The 21,235-nt window shown below is 40.2% G+C and overlaps 2 protein-coding genes across 16 annotated transcripts in view; one reads left to right on the top strand and one right to left on the bottom strand.

The window, feature by feature from the left end:
- Nucleotides 1–15,744, bottom strand: part of M1AP (meiosis 1 associated protein) — an 87,552-nt gene extending 71,808 nt beyond the window's left edge. For 2 of the 3 annotated variants that reach the window (XM_081595848.1, XM_081595847.1), the window contains exons 1-2: nt 15,445–15,744; nt 11,870–12,161 (exon numbers count right to left, since the gene is read on the bottom strand). In XM_081595848.1, coding sequence (XP_081451974.1) covers nt 11,870–12,109 — 240 coding nt within the window. In that variant the 5' untranslated portion in view covers nt 12,110–12,161; nt 15,445–15,744. The remainder of the gene's footprint in view (nt 1–11,869; nt 12,162–15,444) is intronic. The other variant, XM_081595849.1, reaches the window with a different exon arrangement.
- The window catches only part of SEMA4F (ssemaphorin 4F), a 58,130-nt gene that overhangs the window by 14,717 nt on the left and 22,178 nt on the right, over nt 1–21,235 (top strand). For 9 of the 13 annotated variants that reach the window (XM_081595817.1, XM_081595823.1, XM_081595818.1 and 6 more), the window contains exon 1: nt 18,716–18,961. The exons of the other annotated variants lie outside the window; for them this stretch is intronic. In XM_081595817.1, the coding sequence (XP_081451943.1) occupies nt 18,814–18,961 (148 nt within the window). In that variant the 5' untranslated portion in view covers nt 18,716–18,813. Of the gene's footprint in view, nt 1–18,715; nt 18,962–21,235 lie in introns of those variants that run through there. 13 annotated transcript variants of the gene reach the window in all.

The following is a 21,235-nucleotide window of genomic DNA, read 5'->3' on the forward strand; positions in this document are numbered from 1 at the left end:
TAAAAGACGCTTATTCCTTGGAAGAAAAGTTATGACCAACCTAGATAGCATATTAAAAAGCAGAGACATTACTTTGCTAACAAAAGTCTGTCTAGTCAAGAATATGGTTTTTCTGTAGTCATGTACGGATGTGAGAGCTGGACTATAAAGAAAGCTGAGCACTGAAGAATTGATGCTTTTGAACTGTGGTGTTGGAGAAGGCCCTTGAGAGTGCCTTGGAGATCCAACCAGTCCATCCTAAAGAAAATCAGTCCAGATTATCCATTGGAAGGACTGATGTTGAAGCTGAAACTCCAATACTTTGGCCACCTGATGCGAAGAGTTGACTCATTTGCAAAGATCCTGATGTGGGAAAGACTGAAGGCGGGAGGAGAAGGAGACAACAGAGGATGAAATGGTTGTATGGCATCACCGACTCAATGGACATGAATTTGAGTAAACTCCGGGAGTTGGTGATGGACAGGGAGGCCTGGCATGCTACAGTCCATGGGATCGCAAAGAGTCGGACACAACTGAGTAACTGAACTGACTGAAGTGAATCTTGTTATCTTAAAATGTAAATTGTGGGAGTGAGTCTAGTAAGATCTTTACAACCTTGAGACGTTCTTTTGATTTATTGTAATAACCAATTTAAAAAGTATTTAATTCCCTTGCTAAGACTAGTGAGGGGGGCATTCTCCGTCCCCCTTCTGATGCCTATGTCAGAAGCTTTCTGTCTTTTTTCATACTTTAATAAAACTCTGCTACACAAAAGTTCTTGAGTGATCAAGCCTGGTCTTTGGTCCTGAAGCTAAATCTTCTTCGGAGATCACAAATCTGACACTGTTCACCGTAAGCTATCACTATCCAAGGGACTCTCAAGAGTCTTCTCCAGCACCACAATTTGAAAGCATCAATTCTTCCACCCTCAGCCTTCTTTATGGTCTAACTTTCACATCTGTACATGACTACTGGAAAAAATCATAGCTTTGACTATATGGACTTTTATCTGCAAAGCAATGTTTTTGCTTTTTAATATGCTGTCTAGGTTTGTCATAGATTTTCTTCCAAGGAGCAAGCATCTTTTAATTTCATGGCTGCAGTCATGATCCTCAGTGATTTGGGAGCCAAGAAAAGAAAATCTGTCACTGATAAAAGCTTTCACTTTCCTCCATCTATTTGCCATGAAGTGATGGGACTGGATGCCATGATTTTCATTTTTTGAATGTTGAGTTTTAAGCTAGTTCTTTTCACTCTCCTATTGCACCCTCATCAAGAGGCTCTTTAGTTCCTCTTCACTTTCTGCCATTAGAGTGGTACCATCTGTGTATCTGAGGTTGTTGATATTTCTCCCAGTAATCTTGATTCCAGCTTGTGCATTTTTGCAAGAAGTACTCCGTGTATAAGTTAAATAAACAGCCTTGTCATACTCCTTTCCCAATTTTAAACCAGTCAGTTGTTCCATGTAAGGTTCTAACTGTTGCTTCTTGACCCACATACAGATGTCTCAGGAGACAGGTAAGGTGGTCAGGTATTCCCATCTCTTTAACAATTTTCCAGTTTGTGATCCACATAGTCAAAGGCTTTAGTGTGGTCACTGAAGCAGAAGTAGATGTTTTTCTGGACTCCTTTGCTTTCTCCATGATCCAACAAATGTTGGCAATTTGATTTCTGGTTCCTCTGCCTTTTCTAAACAAAGCTTGTACATTTGGAAGTTCTCAGTTCACATACTGCTGAAGCCTCACTTGAAGGATTTTGAGCATAATGTTACCAGCATGTGAAAGAGCGCAATTGGATAGGAGTTTGTACATTATTTGGCACTGCCCTTCTTTGAGACTGGAATGAAAACTGACCTTTTCTAGTCTTGTGGCCACTGCTGAGTTTTCCAAATTTGCTGATATATTGAGTGCAGCACTTTAACATCATCATCTCTTAGGATTTTAAATAGCTCAGCTGGCACTCTGTCACCTCCACTAGTTTTGTTTGTAGTAATGCTTCCTAAGGTCCACTTGACTTCAGACTCCAGGATGTCAGGCTCCAGGTGAGTGACTACACCATTGTGGTTATCTGGGTCATTAAGACCCTTTTTTGTATAGTTCTGTGTATTCTTGGGGAGAAGGCAATGGCACTCCACTCCAGTACTCTTGCCTGGAAAATCCTATGGACAGAGGAGCCTGGTAGGCTGCAGTCCATGGGGTCGCTAAGAGTCAGACACGACTGAGTGACTTCACTTTCACGCATTGGAGAAGGAAATGGCAACCCACTCCAGTGTTCTTGCCTGGAGAATCCCAGGGACGGGGGAGCCTGGTGGGCTGCCGTCTATGGGGTCGCACAGAGTCGGACACGACTGAAGCGACTTAGCAGCAGCAGTGTATTCTTGCCACCTCTTTTCAGTTGCTTCTGCTTCTGTTAGGTTCTAATCATTTCTGTCCTTTATTCTGTCCTTATTACCAGAGCATCCTTGCATGAAATGTTCCCTTGATATCTCCAATTTTCTTGAAGAGATCTCTAGTCTTCCCCATCCTATTGCTTCCTTCTACTTCTTTGCACTGTTCATTTAAGAATACTGGATTTTGCTTTGCCATTCCCTCCTCCAGTGGATCATAACTCTCCATTATGACCTGTCCATCTTGGGTGGCCCTACACAGCATGGCTCATAGTTTCATTGAGTTACACAAGCCCCTTATCCAAGACAAGGCTGTGATCCATGAAGGGGAAAGGGTACTATTATCTGTATTAATATTTATACTTGACCATTGTCATGAATTCTTTTGTTGTTTGAAATAATTTTCTAGTTGATTCTTTTGGGTTTTGTAGATATATTATCATTAATCTGCAAATAATAATCATTTTATCTTTCCCTTCCTTTTTAAATTGATTTTTAGTTGAGGGAAAACGGTTTTACAATATTGTGTTTCTGCTGTACAACAATGCAAATCAGCCATAATTATACACATATCAACTCCCTCTTGAGCCTCCCTCCCCTCTCTGTCCCTTCCTTCTTTCTTTTTCTTTTTTAGCCATTCCGTGTGGAATGCGGGGTCTTAGTTCCTCAACCAGGGATCAAACTCACACCTCCTGGAGTGGAAGCATGGAGTCTTAACCGCTGGACTGCCAGCTAAGTCCCGCACTTCCTTATTTCTATATTCTAACTTCGTTTTATGTGTGTGATTGTATCAGTGAAAATCTCTCGAATACTGTTAGATAACAGAGATGATAGTAAATTTATTTGACTTACACAGGAATATATTCAATGTCTTTCATTAAGTAAGATCGGGTTTTTGAGTTGTCATAGACAGACACTATGGGAATAGACACCTATTTCTAGTTTTTTAAGTTTTTTTTTTAATGATTGGATATTGCATTTTATTAAATACCTTTTTTTTAGTACCTATGGAAAAAAACTATCATATTTTTCTTAGATATATTAACATAGTAAACTATATTAATAGATTTCAATATTGCACCATCTCTGCATTCCTGTAGATGATTTTTTAAATACAAGTTGGATTCTACTGCTAATACTTTAGTTGGGGTTTTGGGTGAGACGGATTTGTAGTTTTTCTTTCTTTGCAATATTTGTTGCTTTTTAAGATCAATCTTATGTTATTTTCATAAAAAGAACCTGGAAGGGAATTTTTTATTTCTGCAGTATAAAATAGTTAAAAAAATGTAAAGATCGGTTCTTTAAAAGTTTGGTATTATTTCCCTGTAAAACTATTTGGTTCCAGTAGTTTATTTTGGTAGAGGGTAGTTCTTTGATAACTTTCCCATTCCTTTTATGGGAAATGGTGAGTTTCTATCTCTTTGAATTCACTTCTGGTAATTATATTTTCATGGAGAATTATGTATTTCACACAAGTGTATCTATGGTAACTTTCTTTTTACTTTATTTTGTGTATGCATGCCTTTCCCACAGCTCTTTTCCTAAAACTAAGTTAACTAATAATAGTTGATCTATACTTCCTATTTTTCCCCCAAAGAACAAATTTAGATTTATTCATTTGTTCTACCATTTTCTATTTTCATATTCATTACTCTTTGCTTTTATATTTTTTTTCTTTCTTTCAGCTTTCCTTAAGCTTGTTTTTTCTTTTCTTCTTGAGTTGCTTGCTTCATTTCAGTTTTTCTTGTTTACTAATAAAATTAAAAATAATAAAACATACAGTTTAAAGATGATATTTTTCTCTTAGCATTGCCTTTTTTGTATTACATGTGTTCTGATATGTAGTGTTTCATTATTATTATTTTCTAGATACATTACAATTTTTGCCTGAATTTCCTCTTTGACTCAAAAGCTATTAAGCAGCATAAAAATTTCCAGGTGGTAGAGACTTTTTGTTCTCTGTGTCTGCTACTTATTTCCAGGTTTACTGCACTGTGTTCAGAGAATGTTGACTGATCTATTTGTAGTTTTTAGAATTCATCTAAGTTTTTGGGTTTATTTGTGGCTTAACATACTTGTCAACTTTTGTGAATATTCCATGAGCACTTCAGGAAGGTGTAGATTTTTTTTTAATACATATATTTCTTTTTAAAATGTTGATACGGTATTATTTGGTAATTGGTATTCAAAACTGTTTTATTTTTAATAGACTCCCCCTCCAGCAAGCCCTCTGTATTGAATATATTTCTTATGCGTCTCTTGATAATTCTCTACTCTTCCCTGCTTTGTGTTGATATTATAGTGCCATACTTAGTCTTGTTTAGTGCTTTTTGCGGAGAAGGCAATGGCACCCCACTCCAGTACTCTTGCCTGGAGAATCCCATGGATGGAGGAGCCTGGTAAGCTGCAGTCCATGGGGTCGCTGAGAGTCGGACACGACTGAGCGACTTCACTTTCACTTTTCACTTTCATGCATTGAAGAAGGAGATGGCAACCCACTCCAGTGTTCTTGCCTGGAGAATCCCAGGGACGGGGGAGCCTGATGGGCTGTCATCTATGGGGTCGCACAGAGTCGGACACGACTGAAGCGACTTAGCAGCAGCAGCAGCAGCAGTGCTTTTTGCTCCAAATTCAATGAGGTCTGATATTAAAATCATGTTTTTTATTGTAGGGGTACATTTGCTTAGTATACCTTTACCCTTCCTTTTATTTTCAACTTTTCTGAATCACTTTGTTACAGTCTCTTGAATACTGCAGAATTTTGCTTTGCAATCAAATTGGTGTTTTTTAAATGTTTTAATAGGTAAGTTTAGGACACACTTATTAATGTGACAGATATCGTTATTTTTAGTAATATTATTTTAAGGTATACACTGTTTTCATAAATTTTGAAAAATCACTACCCTATGTAAATTTGTTCGCTCTATTATGTTTTTCTTGTCATAATTAGAAAGGTTTGTATTTGTTCTAGTGGTTGTCTTTATAATTCCATGTTTATATAATTCCTGTAAGTTATTTCTTTAGTAATATCCATTAATGAGCAATGAAAATCTCCACTATACAATAATAAAACTTGTATATTTCCTTTTCTTACTCTCCCCACCCTCCTCAATTATAGTTTATTATATTATCTTTGAGCTTCCAAGGTGGCTCAGTTCTAAAGAATCTGTCTCAAATGTAGGAGATGTAGGTTTGATCCCTGGGTCAGAAAGATCCTCTGGAGAAGGAAATAGCAACCCACTCCAGTATTCTTGCCTGGGAAATCCCATGGACAGAGGAGCCTACTGGGCTACAGTCCTTGGGGTTGCAAAGAGTTGGCCACAACCTAGTGACTAAACAGCAGCAGCATATTATCTGTATTGGAGTTTATCTTTATATTACTTTATATAATATATTCTCATTATTTGCCACTTTTAATGGCAAATAATGAGAATATATTATATAAAGTAATATAAAGATAAACTCCACTTTTAAATGGTTCTATTGAAGATCAGCTAGCAAGGATAAGAAAATAAATGTAATAGCCAAATTACAGTGTTACTGATCTTCAAATACCATTGTAGATCTTATATTATTTAAATAACTTCTTTGCTCTCAAAAAAAAAGGTAAAAGAATTGATAAAATCTTCACAGTAATGGAATTCTTCTGAAACTCTTTGAGAGATTAATCATTTTAGAATTTATTTATATTAAGAGCACAATGGATATAAATGGAATTCTAATATTTTAATTATGAATCCTTTGTCAAGATTCCTCATGAAAAGTTCAGAATTATTTTATTGTACTTATAAATCAAATATGAGGAGATAAATTGAAGTGTTCAACGTAGGCAAGACTCCCTACCTGCTCTCTTTCTCCATTTATATTTTGAGCTAACTCTGCAGATAGAAAACGTCAGATACTTACATAGGTCAGAGAAAATGGATTTAAACAAAGATTGGACTCTTCTATATACAAGGGGAGCTTCCCAGGTGGCCCAGTGGTAAAGAATCCGCCTGCCAATGCAGGAATCGCAGGAGACATGGGTTCGATTCCTGGTTGGAAATGATTCCCTGGAGGAGTAAATGGCAACCCATTCTAGTAGTCTTGCCTAGAAAATCCCATGGACAGAAGAGCCTGGTGGGCTACAGTCCATGGGGTCGCAGAAGGGTCAGACACACTGAGCATGAGCGCGCTCACAGGGACACATACGGTAACGGCGTTGTCTCAGGGATTTCTTGAACTTTGGACCATGGCTGAACTTATTGATCTTTTGGAGGGAAATTGTGACTTCCAATTTTTCCTGAATTACTAGTCTGTGGTTTTTAGTCTAGAACTGTCTGTCTTTCCTAATAGAGTGATTAAGGGATCAAGGGATTCACCTAGAGACAAATGTACTGAGTACCAGAGGCATAGAACATAGTCACTAGAAGAAGGAAATAAAAATCCTTTTACCTTTGTTTGGGACATGAGCTCATTTCCCAGAAGCTTCCAATGCTGGATATTTTCTATTTGCCCTTCCTGACCACTCTCAACTTTTCTCTACCCCTGATGCCTGACAGAAGATAGATATTACAGCCAAATGTGGTTATGGGACAGACATGCACAAGGAAAATGGCACAGTAGAAGAACATACTTGTCATATGGGTCATATGGCTGTAAACATCACTATCACTTTCACTCTGTCCTCAGTGTGCTTGTATGAAACTCCAGTTTTATGGAGTGAGAATTTTACATTTTGTTTAGTCATTCACCAGTTAATAGACATTTGCAGCTCTGTTGTTTAGTGGGTACAGATTTAGGATTGCTGTCTTCTTGGACTTGGCTGGTGATCCAATGGTTAAGAATCAGCCTGCCAATGCCGGGGACATAGGTTTGATCCCTGGTCCGGGAAGATGCTGCCTGCCGTAGGATAACGAAGCCCGTGCACCACAATTACTGAGCCCGCATTCTAGAGCCTGTGAGCCACAACTACTGAAGCCTGTGAGCCTCGAGTCTGTGCTCCACAACAAGAGAAGCCACCACAATGAGAAGCCTGTGCACTGCAACTAGAGAGTAGTCCCGCTTGCTGCAACTACAGAAAGTCCATGAACAGCAATGAAGCCAAAAATAAATAAGTATTAAAAAAAAAAAGATTGCTGTCTTCTTGTTGGATTGACTCTTTTTTTTTTCTTTTGGAATTTTTTTTTTTTTAATTATAGTTGATATACGGTGTTGTGTTAGATTCATGTGTATGGCAAAGTGAATCAGATGTATAGGTTATTACAAGATATTGAACACAGTTCCCTAGCTATACAGTAGTGGTATTGCTGAATCATATGGTAACTACTTTTAGTTTTTTAAAGAACCTCCATATTGTTCTCTATAGCGGCTGCACCAATTTACATTCCCACGAAAGTGTAGGAAGGTTCCTTTTTCTCCACAACCTCTCAGGCATTTATTACTTATAGATTTTTTGATGATGGCCATTCTGACTGATGTGAGGTGATACCTCACTGCAGTCATTAGTATTTGCATTTCTCTAATAATTAGCATTATTGAGCATCTTTTCCTGTGCTTGTTCATCATCTATATGCCTTCTTTGGAGAAATGTCTATTTAGGTCTTTTGCCCATTTTTCATTTTATTTTTTTTATATAGAACTGTTTGATATTGAGCTGTTTGTATATTTTGGACATTAGGCCCTTGTCAGTCACATAATTTCCAGTTTCCCTCACTTTGTAGGTTGTCCCTTCATTTTGTTTATGGTTTCCTAGTTTGATTAGGTCTCATTTGTTTGTTTTTGCCCTTATTTCTTTTGCTTTGGGAGACTGACCTAAGAAAACATGGCTGCAATTTACTTCAGAGAATGTTTGCCTATGTTCTCTTCTAGGAGTTTTGTGCTGCCATGCTTCATATTTAAGTCTTTAAGCTCTTTTGAGTTTATTTTTATATATGGTGTGAGGGAGTGTTTTAACTTCATTGGTTTACATGTGGCTGTCCAGCTTTTCCAAAACCACTTGCTGAAGACACGGTTTTTGCTCCATTGTATATTCTTGCTTCCTTTGTTAAAGGTTAATTGCCTGCAGGTGTGTGGGCTTATTTCTGGGCTCTTTAGTCTGTTCCATTAATCCATATGTCTGTTTTTGTGCCAGTACCATGCTTTTTTTTTTTGTCTATACCACGTGGCATGTGGGATCTTCCCAGGCCCCCTGCAGTGGGAGCCTGGAGTCTTAACCACTGGACCATCAGGAAGCCCTCATGCTGTTTTGATTCCTGTAGTTTTGTAATATTGTCTGAAGTCTTGGGTGGTGGTGGGGTTGTTCTTTTTCCTCAGGATTGCTTTGACAATCCTAGGCCTTTGGATTCCCTATAAATTTCAGGATTATTTATTCTAGTTCTGTGACTCTTTTATCAGTGTGTGTGTGTGTGTGTGTGTGTGTGTGCTCAATTGCTCGGTCATGTCTGACTTGTTCCAGCCCCATGGACTGTAGCCCACCAGGCTCCTCTATCCATGGAATTTTCCAGGCAAGAATACTGGAGAGGGAGTGCCACTTTCTACTCCAGGGGATCTTCCAAACCTAGCGATCAAATCCGCATCTCTAGCATCTCCTGCATTGGCAGGTGGATTCTTTACCACTAGTGCCACCTAGGAAGCTATATTTTATTAGGTACACTGTTCTGATTGTTATCATGGGATATCTTTTCCCATCCTTTTACTTTCAACCTACTTTTATTGTGTTTGAAGTTAGTTTCTTGTAGATAGAATATAGTCGGATCATCTCTCCATATCCACCAATCTCTTTATTTATTGCCATGTTGAGTGGCTTGGGGGATCCTAGTTCCCTGAGCAGGGATCAAACTTGGCTTCCTAGCAGTGGAAGCACAGAGTCTTAACCACTGGACTGCCAGGGAATTCTCTCTTTCAGTTGGTTAATTAAAACTATTTATATTGAATATAATTATTGGTATGTCAGCCTGTCAGGTGTTTTTATTTCTTTTTTGCTTTTTGTTTGTTCCCTCAGTTTTTCATTTCTGTTTTCTTTTACCTTTGGGTTACTTGACTATTTTCTTAAAAATTCCATTTTGATTTATCTATAGTGTTTCTGAGTGTATCTCTTTACACAGATTTTTTTAAGTGGTTGTTTTAAGTGTTACATTATACATACATCTTTATCACAGTATACTGTTGTCAATATTTTATCATTTTGAATGAAGTGTAAGAATCTTAATTTTCTTAAGTCCTTTTATCCTCCCGTTTATAGTGTAATTATCTTAAGTAGTTCCTCTATATACACTAACAACCATATCAGACAATGTTATAATTTTTCTTTCAATTGTCAAATATAATTTAGAAGATTCTATAGAAAATATATTATATTTGTCTATATTTTAATTCTATTTTTTCTTACTTCTGGATATTCCAAGAGCCTTTATAATTTCTTTTTTGTTTCAAGAACTCCCTTTAGTCATTCTGATAAGGTAGGTCTGTTGGTGACAAACTCTCTTAGCTTTCCTTCATCTGAGAATATCTTGATTTCTGAATCATTCCTTAAGGATATTTTCACTGGATAGAGTTCTACATTAGTAGTTCTTTTCTTTCAGCATTTGAAAAATGTGACACTTCCTCTGGCCTCATGGTTTCTAATGAAAAAAATCTATTACTTGAATTGTTTCTCCCTTATAGGTAAGGTGTCAGTGTTCTGCTCTCAAGAATTTTTCTTTATCTTTAAGGATTTTAATTATGATGTGTCTTAGAATGGATTTCTGCAGCTTCTTGAATCTTTAGATTTATAACTCTTGACAAATTTGGGAAATTTTCAGTGATTATTTCTTTAAATATTTTTCTAGTCCCACCCTCCTTTCCCTTTCCTCTTGGACTGTGATGATATGTTAGCTTTTTGTTATAGTCTCACAGATCCCTGAGGCTTTGTAAATTTTTTTTAAGTCTCTTTTCTCTATGTTACTCAGATTGGGTAATTTCTATTCTGTTTTCAAGTTCCTTTGTCTTCTTCATTTTGCTGTTGAGCCTGTCTATAGTAGATTTTTGTTTTTAAAACTGAGTATTGCATTTTTCAGTTCTAAAATTTCTATCTGGTTTTTCTTTATATTTCTATTTCTTTGGTGAGACTTTATATTTTTCATTTAAGCATGTTCATAACTGCTTGTTGGAACATTTTTACGATGGCAGCTTTGAAATCCTTCTCAGATAATTCTAACATCTGTGTTATCTCAATGTTTGTTGTCTCATTTAAGTTTGGATTTTCCTGTTTCTTGATAAGCATAGGAGTTTTAGTTTTTTTAATTGCATTCTGGACATTTTGGGTATTATGCTGTAAGAATGAATCCTGTTTAAATCTTCTGTTTTAGCAGGACTTTTTTGTCCCTGCACCAGTGAAGGAAGTGGTTTCCACATAATTATTGCCAGGTTGGGGTGTGACTCTATTTGGTCTCTAATTATATCCCAGAAGGGAGAGTGTCCCGTTATCTCTGGGTGGGGGTGGAAGTTCAGGTTCCTCATATGCCCCCCACTGACACCCCGGGAATAGAGAAGCTTCATTACTATTACGCATTTCACTAGGAAGAAATTCCTGTAACTTCTGGCTTCCCACTAGGCTTTCACTGACACCACTCTGCCTTGGAGGTAAAAAGATGCCTCACTGCCACTCCACACATGGCCTCCACTCTGCTGCCTCCAATACCACCTCAATAAGGAGGGGGTGAGATAGTTACCCTGTTAAAGTTAAATGGGTTGAGGGGAGTCCAGGCTACCATATGGCTTTATGGACACTATGTGGGAGGAGGTCTCATTCACACTAGGTAGGAATCAAAGTCCTGGCTTTCCATTGGGTCTTTTCTGACTATCCCAACAGCAAGGCTGTCTCAGGAAGGGGATTTACTAGAACCTCTGAAGTCTTTCCCATCCCTGAGACTCTGAACTTTGTAAAGGGGAGGAAGTAAAAAATTGGGTTTGTTTGAGGAGGAAAAGAGTTATCTACGTGTGAGGGAGCTTGGTAAAAGCATTGCCCTTAGCCCATCCTTTGCCTTCTGAAACTTTAGGGGGAGTTTCACCTGAGTCCTATGTAAAAAATATTTTCATGTTTCTGCACAGATGGAGCTTTCTGAGCAAAAAACTAGAACCTGGGTCAAAGGACAAGTTTCAGAAATTAAAGGGTGATAGAGTAGCCAGAGACTTCTGAAGAAATTTAGAGATTTATTTCCTTGTGTTTACATTTCAAAGGGGGATGAGAGAGGTCAGTTGCTTACATCCCAAAGGACTGTAAATGCCAAGGTTTCTCTCTCTCAGGAGTAGACGTGGGGGGGCAAGACATGGCTTATTTACACTCTCATATTAATAATTTTGGGGTTCTCTTCCTTCAGTACAAAGCCCCTGTGTGTAGGATGACATGAGGCTCTCATTGTGTTGCCTGTGGGTTATGGGTATGGGGAATGGGCACAGTTATTGCTGTAAGTAATAATAACTGACCTCTGTTCCAGAACTCTCACCTCTGTTTTTGATAAAATGAACAAGTACAGATATACTCACCACAAAAGGGAGGAGGCACTCGTGCTGATTTTGTACAACATATAAGCTGAAGAGAGGGATGCGGCTGGGGCCCATCAAGCTGCAGGCTAGAGAGAAAAAGTTCTGCAGAGCCTCACAGAGGTTGGAGCAGACGTCAGCCCAGGATGGTAGAGCAATATGCACAATGAGAAGCCTTGGAGGTTGCTGGTACATCTGTGTGGGATTAGAGGGCCTTTTACTAGCTATTTGCCCATGATACATGGCAGCCAGACCAGAGGTGGAACAGTAGCCACCACTGAGATATTCTCTACACCTGTAAGGAAGAAAAGAGAAATCACTGGCTTTCATAAAACTGAAGGTTGAAATAATGAACACAGATCTAGGGGACTAAGCCTAGAAAGAAGTCAAACCAGGTGAGGACTCAAGTTTCTCTAAGCTATTCTAATCTTAACAGCTACCAAGGTATCTAGATGTTTGCCTGTAATGTAAGGCTGAGGATGATTAGCAATGTTGAATGGAACTAATCAAAAAAGTCAAACTCCAGTCTCAAAGTAAGCTATCTGCCCTCATGAACTTTTTTTCTTTATTGGCATCGTACTATAGTATAATTTGTCTCTATGACTGCCTCTCCCACTGTATTGTGAGCTTCCCAAGGATAGAGAAATTACCAACTCTATATATCAGAGCTTAGCAAAGTGTTTATTTTGTAGATAGTAATTCTTAAAAATGAAAATATAACTACATTTTCACCCTCCAAGACTCACTCAAAACCCTTTATGACTTGATCTTCAGTCTTATTGGAGGCTATTCTTTACCTCAAGTTTTTCACTGAAATAAAACCAAGTATACCATTAACTTCAGTGCAATTGCTCATGCTGTTTTCTCTACCTGCAACAGCCCTGCCTTTTTTATTTACTGGCTACTTACACTTATCCCCAGGGCTCAGATATGGCAAGGAGAACAGATGAAAACTTGTAACAAACATCAACAATGAGAAGGGAACATCATTACAAATACTCAAACATAGAAAAGGTTACAAAAGGATATAATGAACAACTTTATACCAGTAAGTTTAATAAAATGGACAGATTTCTAGGAAACCATATTTAACAAACACTAAATCAAAGAGAAATTTAAAAAACATAAATAGTCTATAACCAGTGAAAAAATGCAATTGGTAGTCAAATATGTTCCCATGAAGTAAACTACAGGAGCACATAATTCCACTGATGAGTTCCATATTACTCTCAAAGATCAAGAATTTCAAACAGATTCTTGCAGAGCACAGGAGAACACCACTCATTTTAGTAGGTTAGCATAACCTTTGATACCAGAATCAGATAATTTTTTATAAGAAAAAAATTATAGGACAATCTCATCCATGAACTTAGATGTAAGAATCCTAAGCAAAATATAAGCAAATTGAAAAAAGCAATATATAAAAGAAATAACACATCATAACCAAGCTGGGTTTATCTCAAGAACATAAGGTTGACATAACATTAGAAAAAGTCACTGTAATTCATCAGGTTAAAAGATTAAATAAGAAATATTATATGATCATCTCAACAGATGCAGCAAAACAACATTCATACCTGGTAAAGAATCAATCTCAGTAAACTAGGAGTAGACAATAGGAATAATCTGATAAAACGTTTATAAAAACAAGCAAATACAGTTCTTAATGTTGATGCTGAAAGTTTTCCAAGATAAGTAGGCTGCTATCATCACTTCAACACAGTAGTGAAGTAGCAATAAGGCAAGACAAATAAACTTGGCGCATTAAAAAAAAAGGCACTGCAATGGAAGAAATAAAACTGTCACTATTTGCCAAGATGATATGATTGATTGTTCATAGAGAAAATCTAAAAGAATCCACAGATTTTATAATTTCATAATTTTCCCCAAAGGTCTCATCTTTTATTAAATTTTATTCATAGAGATGGGCTTCCTAGGTGGCTTAGCGGTAAAGAATCCACCTGCCAAGGAAATCCACCCTGAATATTCATTGGAAGGACTGATGCTGAAACTAAAGCTCCAATACTCTGGCCACCTGATGTGAGGAGCTGACTCATTGAAAAAGACCTGATGCTGAGGAAGATTGTGGGCAGGAGGAGACGGGGTTGACAGAAGATGAGATGGTTGGATGGCATCACCGACTTAATGGATTTGAGTTTGAGCGGAGCCTGGTGTGCTGCAGTCCATGCAGTCGCAAGGAATCAGACAAACTTAGCGACTGAACAACAAACGCAGGAGTGTGGGCTTGATCCCTGGGTTGAAAAGATCCCCTGGAGAAGGAAATGGCAACCCACTCCAATATTCTTGCCTGGTAAATCCCATGGACAGAGGAGCCTGGTGGGATACAGTCCATGGGGGTTGCAAAGAGTCAGACATGCTCTTTTGTGTGCTAGATTAAGTGTGCTGGATTTTTGCTATTCAGTCGTGTCCAACTCTTTGCAACACCATGGACTGCAGCACACCAGGCTTCCCTGTCCTCCGCTATCTCTCAGAGTTTGCTCAAACTCATGTCCATTAAGTCCGTGATGCCATCCAACCTTCTCATCCTGGGTCACCCCCTTCTCCTGCCCTCAATCTTCCCAGCATCAGAGTCAGCTCTTCACATCAGGCTCTCAATAGTTATCTACTGTATACATAGTATCAGTAGTGTATATATGTCAATCCCAATCTCCCAACTCATCGCCCCACCCCACAGTCATTTTTAGATTGTACAATTCCAATACTGTTCTTTAAATGAAGTAAAAGGCAGCTTTCTTCCTTGTATCATCAAACACGATGAATTAATCCATCTAATGCATCTGGGCATGGTTCTAAGCAGCATCTGACTATCTGTGATCCTATATTCTCCACTTTTGACAAGAATGCCCACTTATTGATGTTCCTCTGTAAACAGGTTAAATCTGGGCCTTGAACTACCAAAAGCCATCAAGTTACTCCCTTACCAAAAAGCCCTTCAATGGCTTCCACATACACTTGGAACAAAATCCGAAATCTCTACCCTGGCTCCGAAATTCTGCAGGCATCTTCCTCCCAACTCTCTATCTTCATGCCATGCAACACCCCGCCAACCCCCTCCCCTGCTCCATCCTCCTTGCCCTTGCCCACACCCTTCACCTCCCCAAGGCGGTTGGCTGCTTGCTCTGGATCCTGCCCTTGGATATTCTCTTTTGAGTAGTCCCCTCCTTAACCCTACTCATCCGTTATGTCTCAAACTTCAGGTCTGAATAGCTTAGGATCCTTTAATAAGCCCCTATAAAAGCACCTGTAACTTTTATATTGGACACTTTATGTGTTATGAGTTAATGGTTCTCCCTCCCATTGGGCTGCATTAAAAATTTCATGATCCTAAGCACCTTTGTTTTCGTGAACCCTCATTTAAAAGAAAAAAAATTTAAACATTTTTGTAGGCCCTCAAATTTCATTCCCCTACCCTTGTAAGAAAAACAAAACCAAACCAAACCAAACCCCTTTTCTTTGACCCCAAAGTTTCACTGTTTCCTATTGATTTACAAGAAGTTAATATATTTTCCTGCCCCCCTCCCACTAGAAGTGTCTTGGGCTGTCAGCAGGGCACCTACCCGGCCTGACGGACTGGCCGCCTAGCCCTCGGGCGCGGGCAGCAGAGGAGGAGACCCGGCTCTGACCGCCCTGTCCTCAGAACCGCGAGCGGCAGGCTCTTCAGACATGCGTCTGACCTGGGCCTCCGGGCGTCAGGCTTCCCTGGCAGCTGACCGGGTCTGCCTGCCAGCACCCCCGTTGAGGGCAGGCCCGAGCTCAGCCCAAGCCTTTTCTGCGAAGCGCTGCCCGCAACCCCGCTCCCAGCTTTCAGTCCTCTACCCTGTTCCCACACCTGGAGAGAACCCCCACTTCGCGAAGGCAAAGACCCGGCTACCGGGCCCTTCCGGCTGTCGGCGTGCTCCACCGCTTCTGAGGGCGCCCCCCTCAGGCCGGGCGGCTCACTGCTGACGCCTCCCCAGGGCCCACATGAGGCTGCTCTTTGGGATCACAGTCTTCAAGGCTGCACCAGGGTTAACAGCTCTTGTTTGGCAGGTAGAGTTTCGGATTTGTGCTGAGAATATTATGCCAAACCCGACACTTCCTCAAGCTACTCCTACCCCATGAAACCCCAGCGGTATCCCAGTCTTATTCCTGGGTTCACTCCTTGAGTCTGTCACTCTTTTTCTTTCAACTTTTTGAGATATGTGATTGACATCCAGTACTGTATACGTTTAAGGTGTACAGCATAATGCTTTAACTTACATACATCACGAAAGGCTCACCACAATAAATTTACTGAATATCCATCATCTCACATAGATACACAATTAAAAAATTTAAAAAAACACATTTATTCTTGTGATGAGACCTCTTAGGATTTATTCTAACAACTTCCATATATAACATACAGCAGTGTTATTTACATTGTACATTATATCCCTAGTACTTACTTATATTATAACTGGGATTTTGTACTTTTTGATTGCCTTCATCCACCCCATCCTGCCTCTGGCTCTGGTAACCACAAATCTGATCTCTTTACTATGATTTTTTTTTCTGTGTTTTTGAAGTATAACTGACCTTTAAAATTATGTTAGTTCCTGTTAGACAACATAGTGATTTGGTATTTCTATACATTTCAAACTGAACATCACAATGCATTGTTACTTTTGTCACTGTACAAAGATATTACACAGTTACTGACTATATTTCCACACTGTACATTTCATACCTGTAACTAATTTATTTTGCAACTAGAAGTTTGTACCTGTTACTCTCCCTCACCTATTTCATTCCATACTCCCCTCTCTGCCCTCCTCAACCTCTGGCAACCCCCTGTTTGTTCTATCTATACTCTGTTTCATTATGGTTGACTGTTCATTTGTTTTGGTTTTTAGGTTCCACATATAAGTGAAATCATAACATATTGTAATTGTCTGACTCATTTCACTTAGCCTAACACTGTCTAGGTGCAACCATGTTGTTGCAAGTGGCAAGATTTCATTAATTTAATGGTTGAGTAGTATTCTGTTGTATGTATGTGCATGCTTGTGTGTGTGTGTGTGCTAAACTGCTTCAGTCGTGTCCAACTCTGTTCAACCCAATGGACTGTAGCCCCTCAGGCTCCTATGTCCATGGGATTCTCCAGGCAAGAGTACTAGAGTGGGTGGCCATGCCCTCCTCCAGGAGGAATCTTCCTGACCCAGGGATCAAACCCAAGTCTCTTACATCTACTGCTTTGGCAGGCAGGTTCTTTACCACTACCGCCACCTGGGAAACCCCATATATGTGCATATATACATTTGTTTATATATGTATATCACATATTCTCTATCCATTCATCTATTGATGGGCTCTTGGGTGTCTTCCATATCTTGGCTATTGTAAATAATGCTGTAGTGAACATAGAGATGCATGTATCTTTTCTAATTAGTGTTTTCATTTCGGACAAATACACAGGAGTGGAATTCCTGAATCCTACGGTAGTTCTATTTATAATTTGTCTCGGAATCTCCATACAGGTTTCCATAGTGCCTGCACCAATTTAAATTCCCACCATCAGTGTACGAGGGTTCCCTTTTCTCCACACCCTTGCCAACACGTTATTTGTTGTCCTTTTGATAATAGCCATAGTGACAGATGTGAGGTGACATCTCATTGTGATTTCAGTTTGCATTTCCCTGATATTAGTAATCGTGTGCATCTTTTCATGTCCCTGTTGCCCATCTGTATGTCTTCTGAATGAATAAAGTGGACTTATGAACATGCTCTTGGAACTGAACTGGTTCATATGTAGTGGACTTACTATAGTTCTTAGTGTATAGAAATGCAACTGATTTCTGTATATTAATTTTGTATCCTGAAACTTTACTGAAACATAAATGTGGGCTTATCATATATGGCCTCTATTGTGTTGAGATATGTTCCCTCTATATTCATTTTGATGAGCTTTTAAAAATATTTTTTTTTAGTTTTTATTTTATTTATTTACTTAATTTATTATTTTTGATGAGTTTTTATCATGAATAGATGTTTACTTTTGTTAAAACTTTTTCTGCATCTATTTAGATGATCATATGATTTTTATTCTTCAATTTGTGAATTTGGTGTATCACATTGATTAAATTGTGAGAACTGAATCCCACTTGATCATGGCATATGAGCCTTTTAATGTATTGTTGAATTCAGTTTCCTATTATTTTATTGAGGATTTTTGCATCTATGTTCATCAGTGATATTGGCCTATAATTTTCTCATTTTTTGTGTGTGTTATCTTTGGTTTTGGTATCAGGGTGATGCCTGCTTTGTAGAATGAGTTTGAAAGCATTTCTTCCTCTGAAATTTTTTAGAACTAGCTTGAAAAGCATAGGTGTTAATGCTTCTCTAAATGTTTGGTAGACTCTCCTGTGAAGCCATTTGGTCCTAGACTTCTGTTAACTCTTCTCTAAATGTTTGGTAGAATGAAGCCATTTGGTCCTAGACTTTTGTTTTGTAGAAGTTGTTTTATTACTGATTCAGTTTCATTACTGGTAATCGATCTGTTCATGTTTTCTATTTCTTTCTGTTTACTCTTAGAAGATCGTACATTTCTAGGAATTTGTCTGTTTCTTCTAGGTTGCAGAGCCTTTTCAAATCTGTCACTGGGGGTCCTGGAATGACAAGTCCAGCCCAATTCGGAGGTAGACCAACACCTAACCCTGGGTGTGGCTCTCCCTCTATCTGGGTTGGGTTCTCTTAGTCCAGCCTCCTCCACGCAACCGCTTTGGGGAGTAGAAAATTAGCCCAATCATTGGTCTCTTCTTGAAGGGGTGGAGCCAGGTTGCTTTGTGACTGGCAGCCGCAGGCCCAACCGAACCGAGGGGAACTGAGGGGGCCTAGACTGGTGGCTGTTCAGCCGCTGAGCGAGGCTGCGGGGCGCGCCACACCCCGGTGGCCAGGAGGTGGCAAAAATGCTGGCCTCTGTCGCGCGGCTTCTCCCGCTCCTGCGGCCTTCCCGGACCTCGCCCTTATTTCTGCTGTTGCCGCTGGCGTTGCTGAGAGGCCCGGTGTGTGGCGGCGTCCCACATTCGGTCCCCAGGACTTCGCTTCCTATCTCTGGTAAGGCGCGGGCGTCCTCGCCCTTAGCCCTTGCTTGGCTCCCGGCCCAGATCCCGCCTGCAGGTACCCAAACCCACTTGCCCTTCTCACCCGGGCAGCCGCACCCCGCGCCCCCTCAGCTCGGCCCGCGGCTTCCTTCGCTGCCCGTGCCTCGCCCGAATGCAGGCGGGACCCCCACGTGGTGCCGCTCCACCCGACCGGGCGACTGGGCTCCTACGACACGCCCAGGCGGCTCCGGCTCTCCCTTACTTATGCAGCCGCCGCTCACAGTGTAGACGCAGACACCGAGGCCCAGGGAGGGGAGTGGGGGTTGCCGGGGACTGTCCGTTTACAAATTTCCTCTCCCTTATTCACCTCTTCCCTCACATGCACTGTGTCCGTCATGCTAGCATGACGACCATCCTGCTATCAAACCCATCGATCTTTCATACTACTCCAAACACCCATCCTTCTGATTACCAGCTTAGTATTTACATCTGCCCACTTCTCAAATTCATTCCCTTATCCTCAGTTCTAACCTCCTCCCAGCTTTTGTCCGACTCACGGCCCTAATTTCCCTAATCCACTTCCCAGTCCTTTCATCTCTGACACCAACTCCTGGTCTCCTATTATCTGATCCACCATAACCCTCCTAACTTCCTCAGTGTTCCTCTATCCATGCCCTACATTGAGTGCTGGGAAACGATTCAATGAGTTGATTTAAAATTTTGTTTAAATGGTTTTTAAAATCTTCAGAAGGAAAAAAAGGAGGAGGGAGATATCCTTTCAAAAGATGTGAAAGAAGCCAAGGGATGCCACGAGGTTAAAAGTGGTCACTGGAGTGATATAAAGACTTTCAAGGCTCTTTGCTGAGTTGGGCATGAGTGCAGCCGTGAACCTTGTGTTTTTCTCAGTGGGCCCTGAGCATTAGTACCTTGTACAGACAGAACCAGTGAAACCAAGAGTACAACCTGTTGGTAAAAACTCACAACTGGGTAATAGAGTTTTCTAAATTACTGTGTCCTTTCAGACCAGTGACATAGAGGGATGCTATGAATCCAGAAGACAAAGTTGTGATCAGAGCCTGGATTTCAGTTTCTGTCAGAGCAATAGCCACAGCATGGCATTGAGGTTGCCAGGTTGGGTTCATATCCAGGAATCCAGAGAGGTCTATATGACAAGCTGAGGCGGAGTCGGAGATATGAGGGTGGTTGGGTGATCTGGGGCTTATACTAAGCCTGGAATAGTCGGCAGGAAACAGCAGAGATATGAGTATGGGTGTGGGAGGATGAGGTGGGTGGGGCTCCATACGTCAGCACATATAAGACTGCATGGCCATTCTACCAGTCTTGAGGATAGCTGAGCAGATGAAGCAGGTAGAGCAGAGCTGTATTAATTCAGGTACCCAGAGCCAGAGATTGAGCTAAGAAGGTAAATTCATCTTAACTTATTTGTTATAATCTCTAAATAGACCAGAGTTTTAAAATTAATTAATTATTTACTCTATTTTTTGATTGCACTGGGTCTTTGTTGCTGTGAGTGGGCTTTCGCTAGTTGCAGTGAGTAAGTCTTTGAGGCGGTGTGTGGGCTTCTCATTGTGGTGGCTTCTCTTGTTGTGGAACATAGACTCTAGGGCCTGTGGGCTTCAGGAGTTGTGCATGGGGCTTAATTGCTCCATGGCACATGGAATCTTCCTGGACCAGGGATCAAACCTGGGTCCCCTGCATTGGTAGGTGTATTCTTATCCACGGGACCACCAGGGAAGCCCTAGATCAGAGTTTTGAATGCTGGTATGTGTTTAGGTTTGGCCCAAACAGAACACATGCTTAAGGGTGGAAGAAAGGAACAATTTGTGAAATATGTAGTATGTGTCAGATGCTTCCACGTAGGTTATCTCATTTGATTCTCAACAACACTGGATGGTGGTGTTTACAAATGAGCAAAGTGATGCTCAGAGCGGGCAGGTAACATACTCAAGATTCAGACATCTGGTAAGTGAAAGAGCCACATTTAAACTTGGGCTGAAACTGTGGGTAAATCTATTTCCAAAGCACATTCTCTTCTTGTCCACGCTACTGTCTACTTCTTTGGGTAGAATCAAGTTGAGATCAAGGGTCATGGGAGAGAGAGGAAATGGTCTACTAATGTGTTGATAAGAAGAGTGAGACATTTCCCTTCTAAGTAAAAAGAAGTTACTATTAAGTAACAGTAGTTTGCACTTGATGCGAACAGCTGACTCATTGGAAAAGACTGATGCTGGGAAAGATTGAAGGGAAGAGAAGAAGGAGGAGAGGG

Source organism: Giraffa tippelskirchi, chromosome 4 (assembly GCF_054371585.1).
Source record: "Giraffa tippelskirchi isolate mGirTip1 chromosome 4, T2T-mGirTip1v1.2.pri, whole genome shotgun sequence".
NCBI classification, from domain to species: Eukaryota; Metazoa; Chordata; class Mammalia; order Artiodactyla; family Giraffidae; genus Giraffa; species Giraffa tippelskirchi.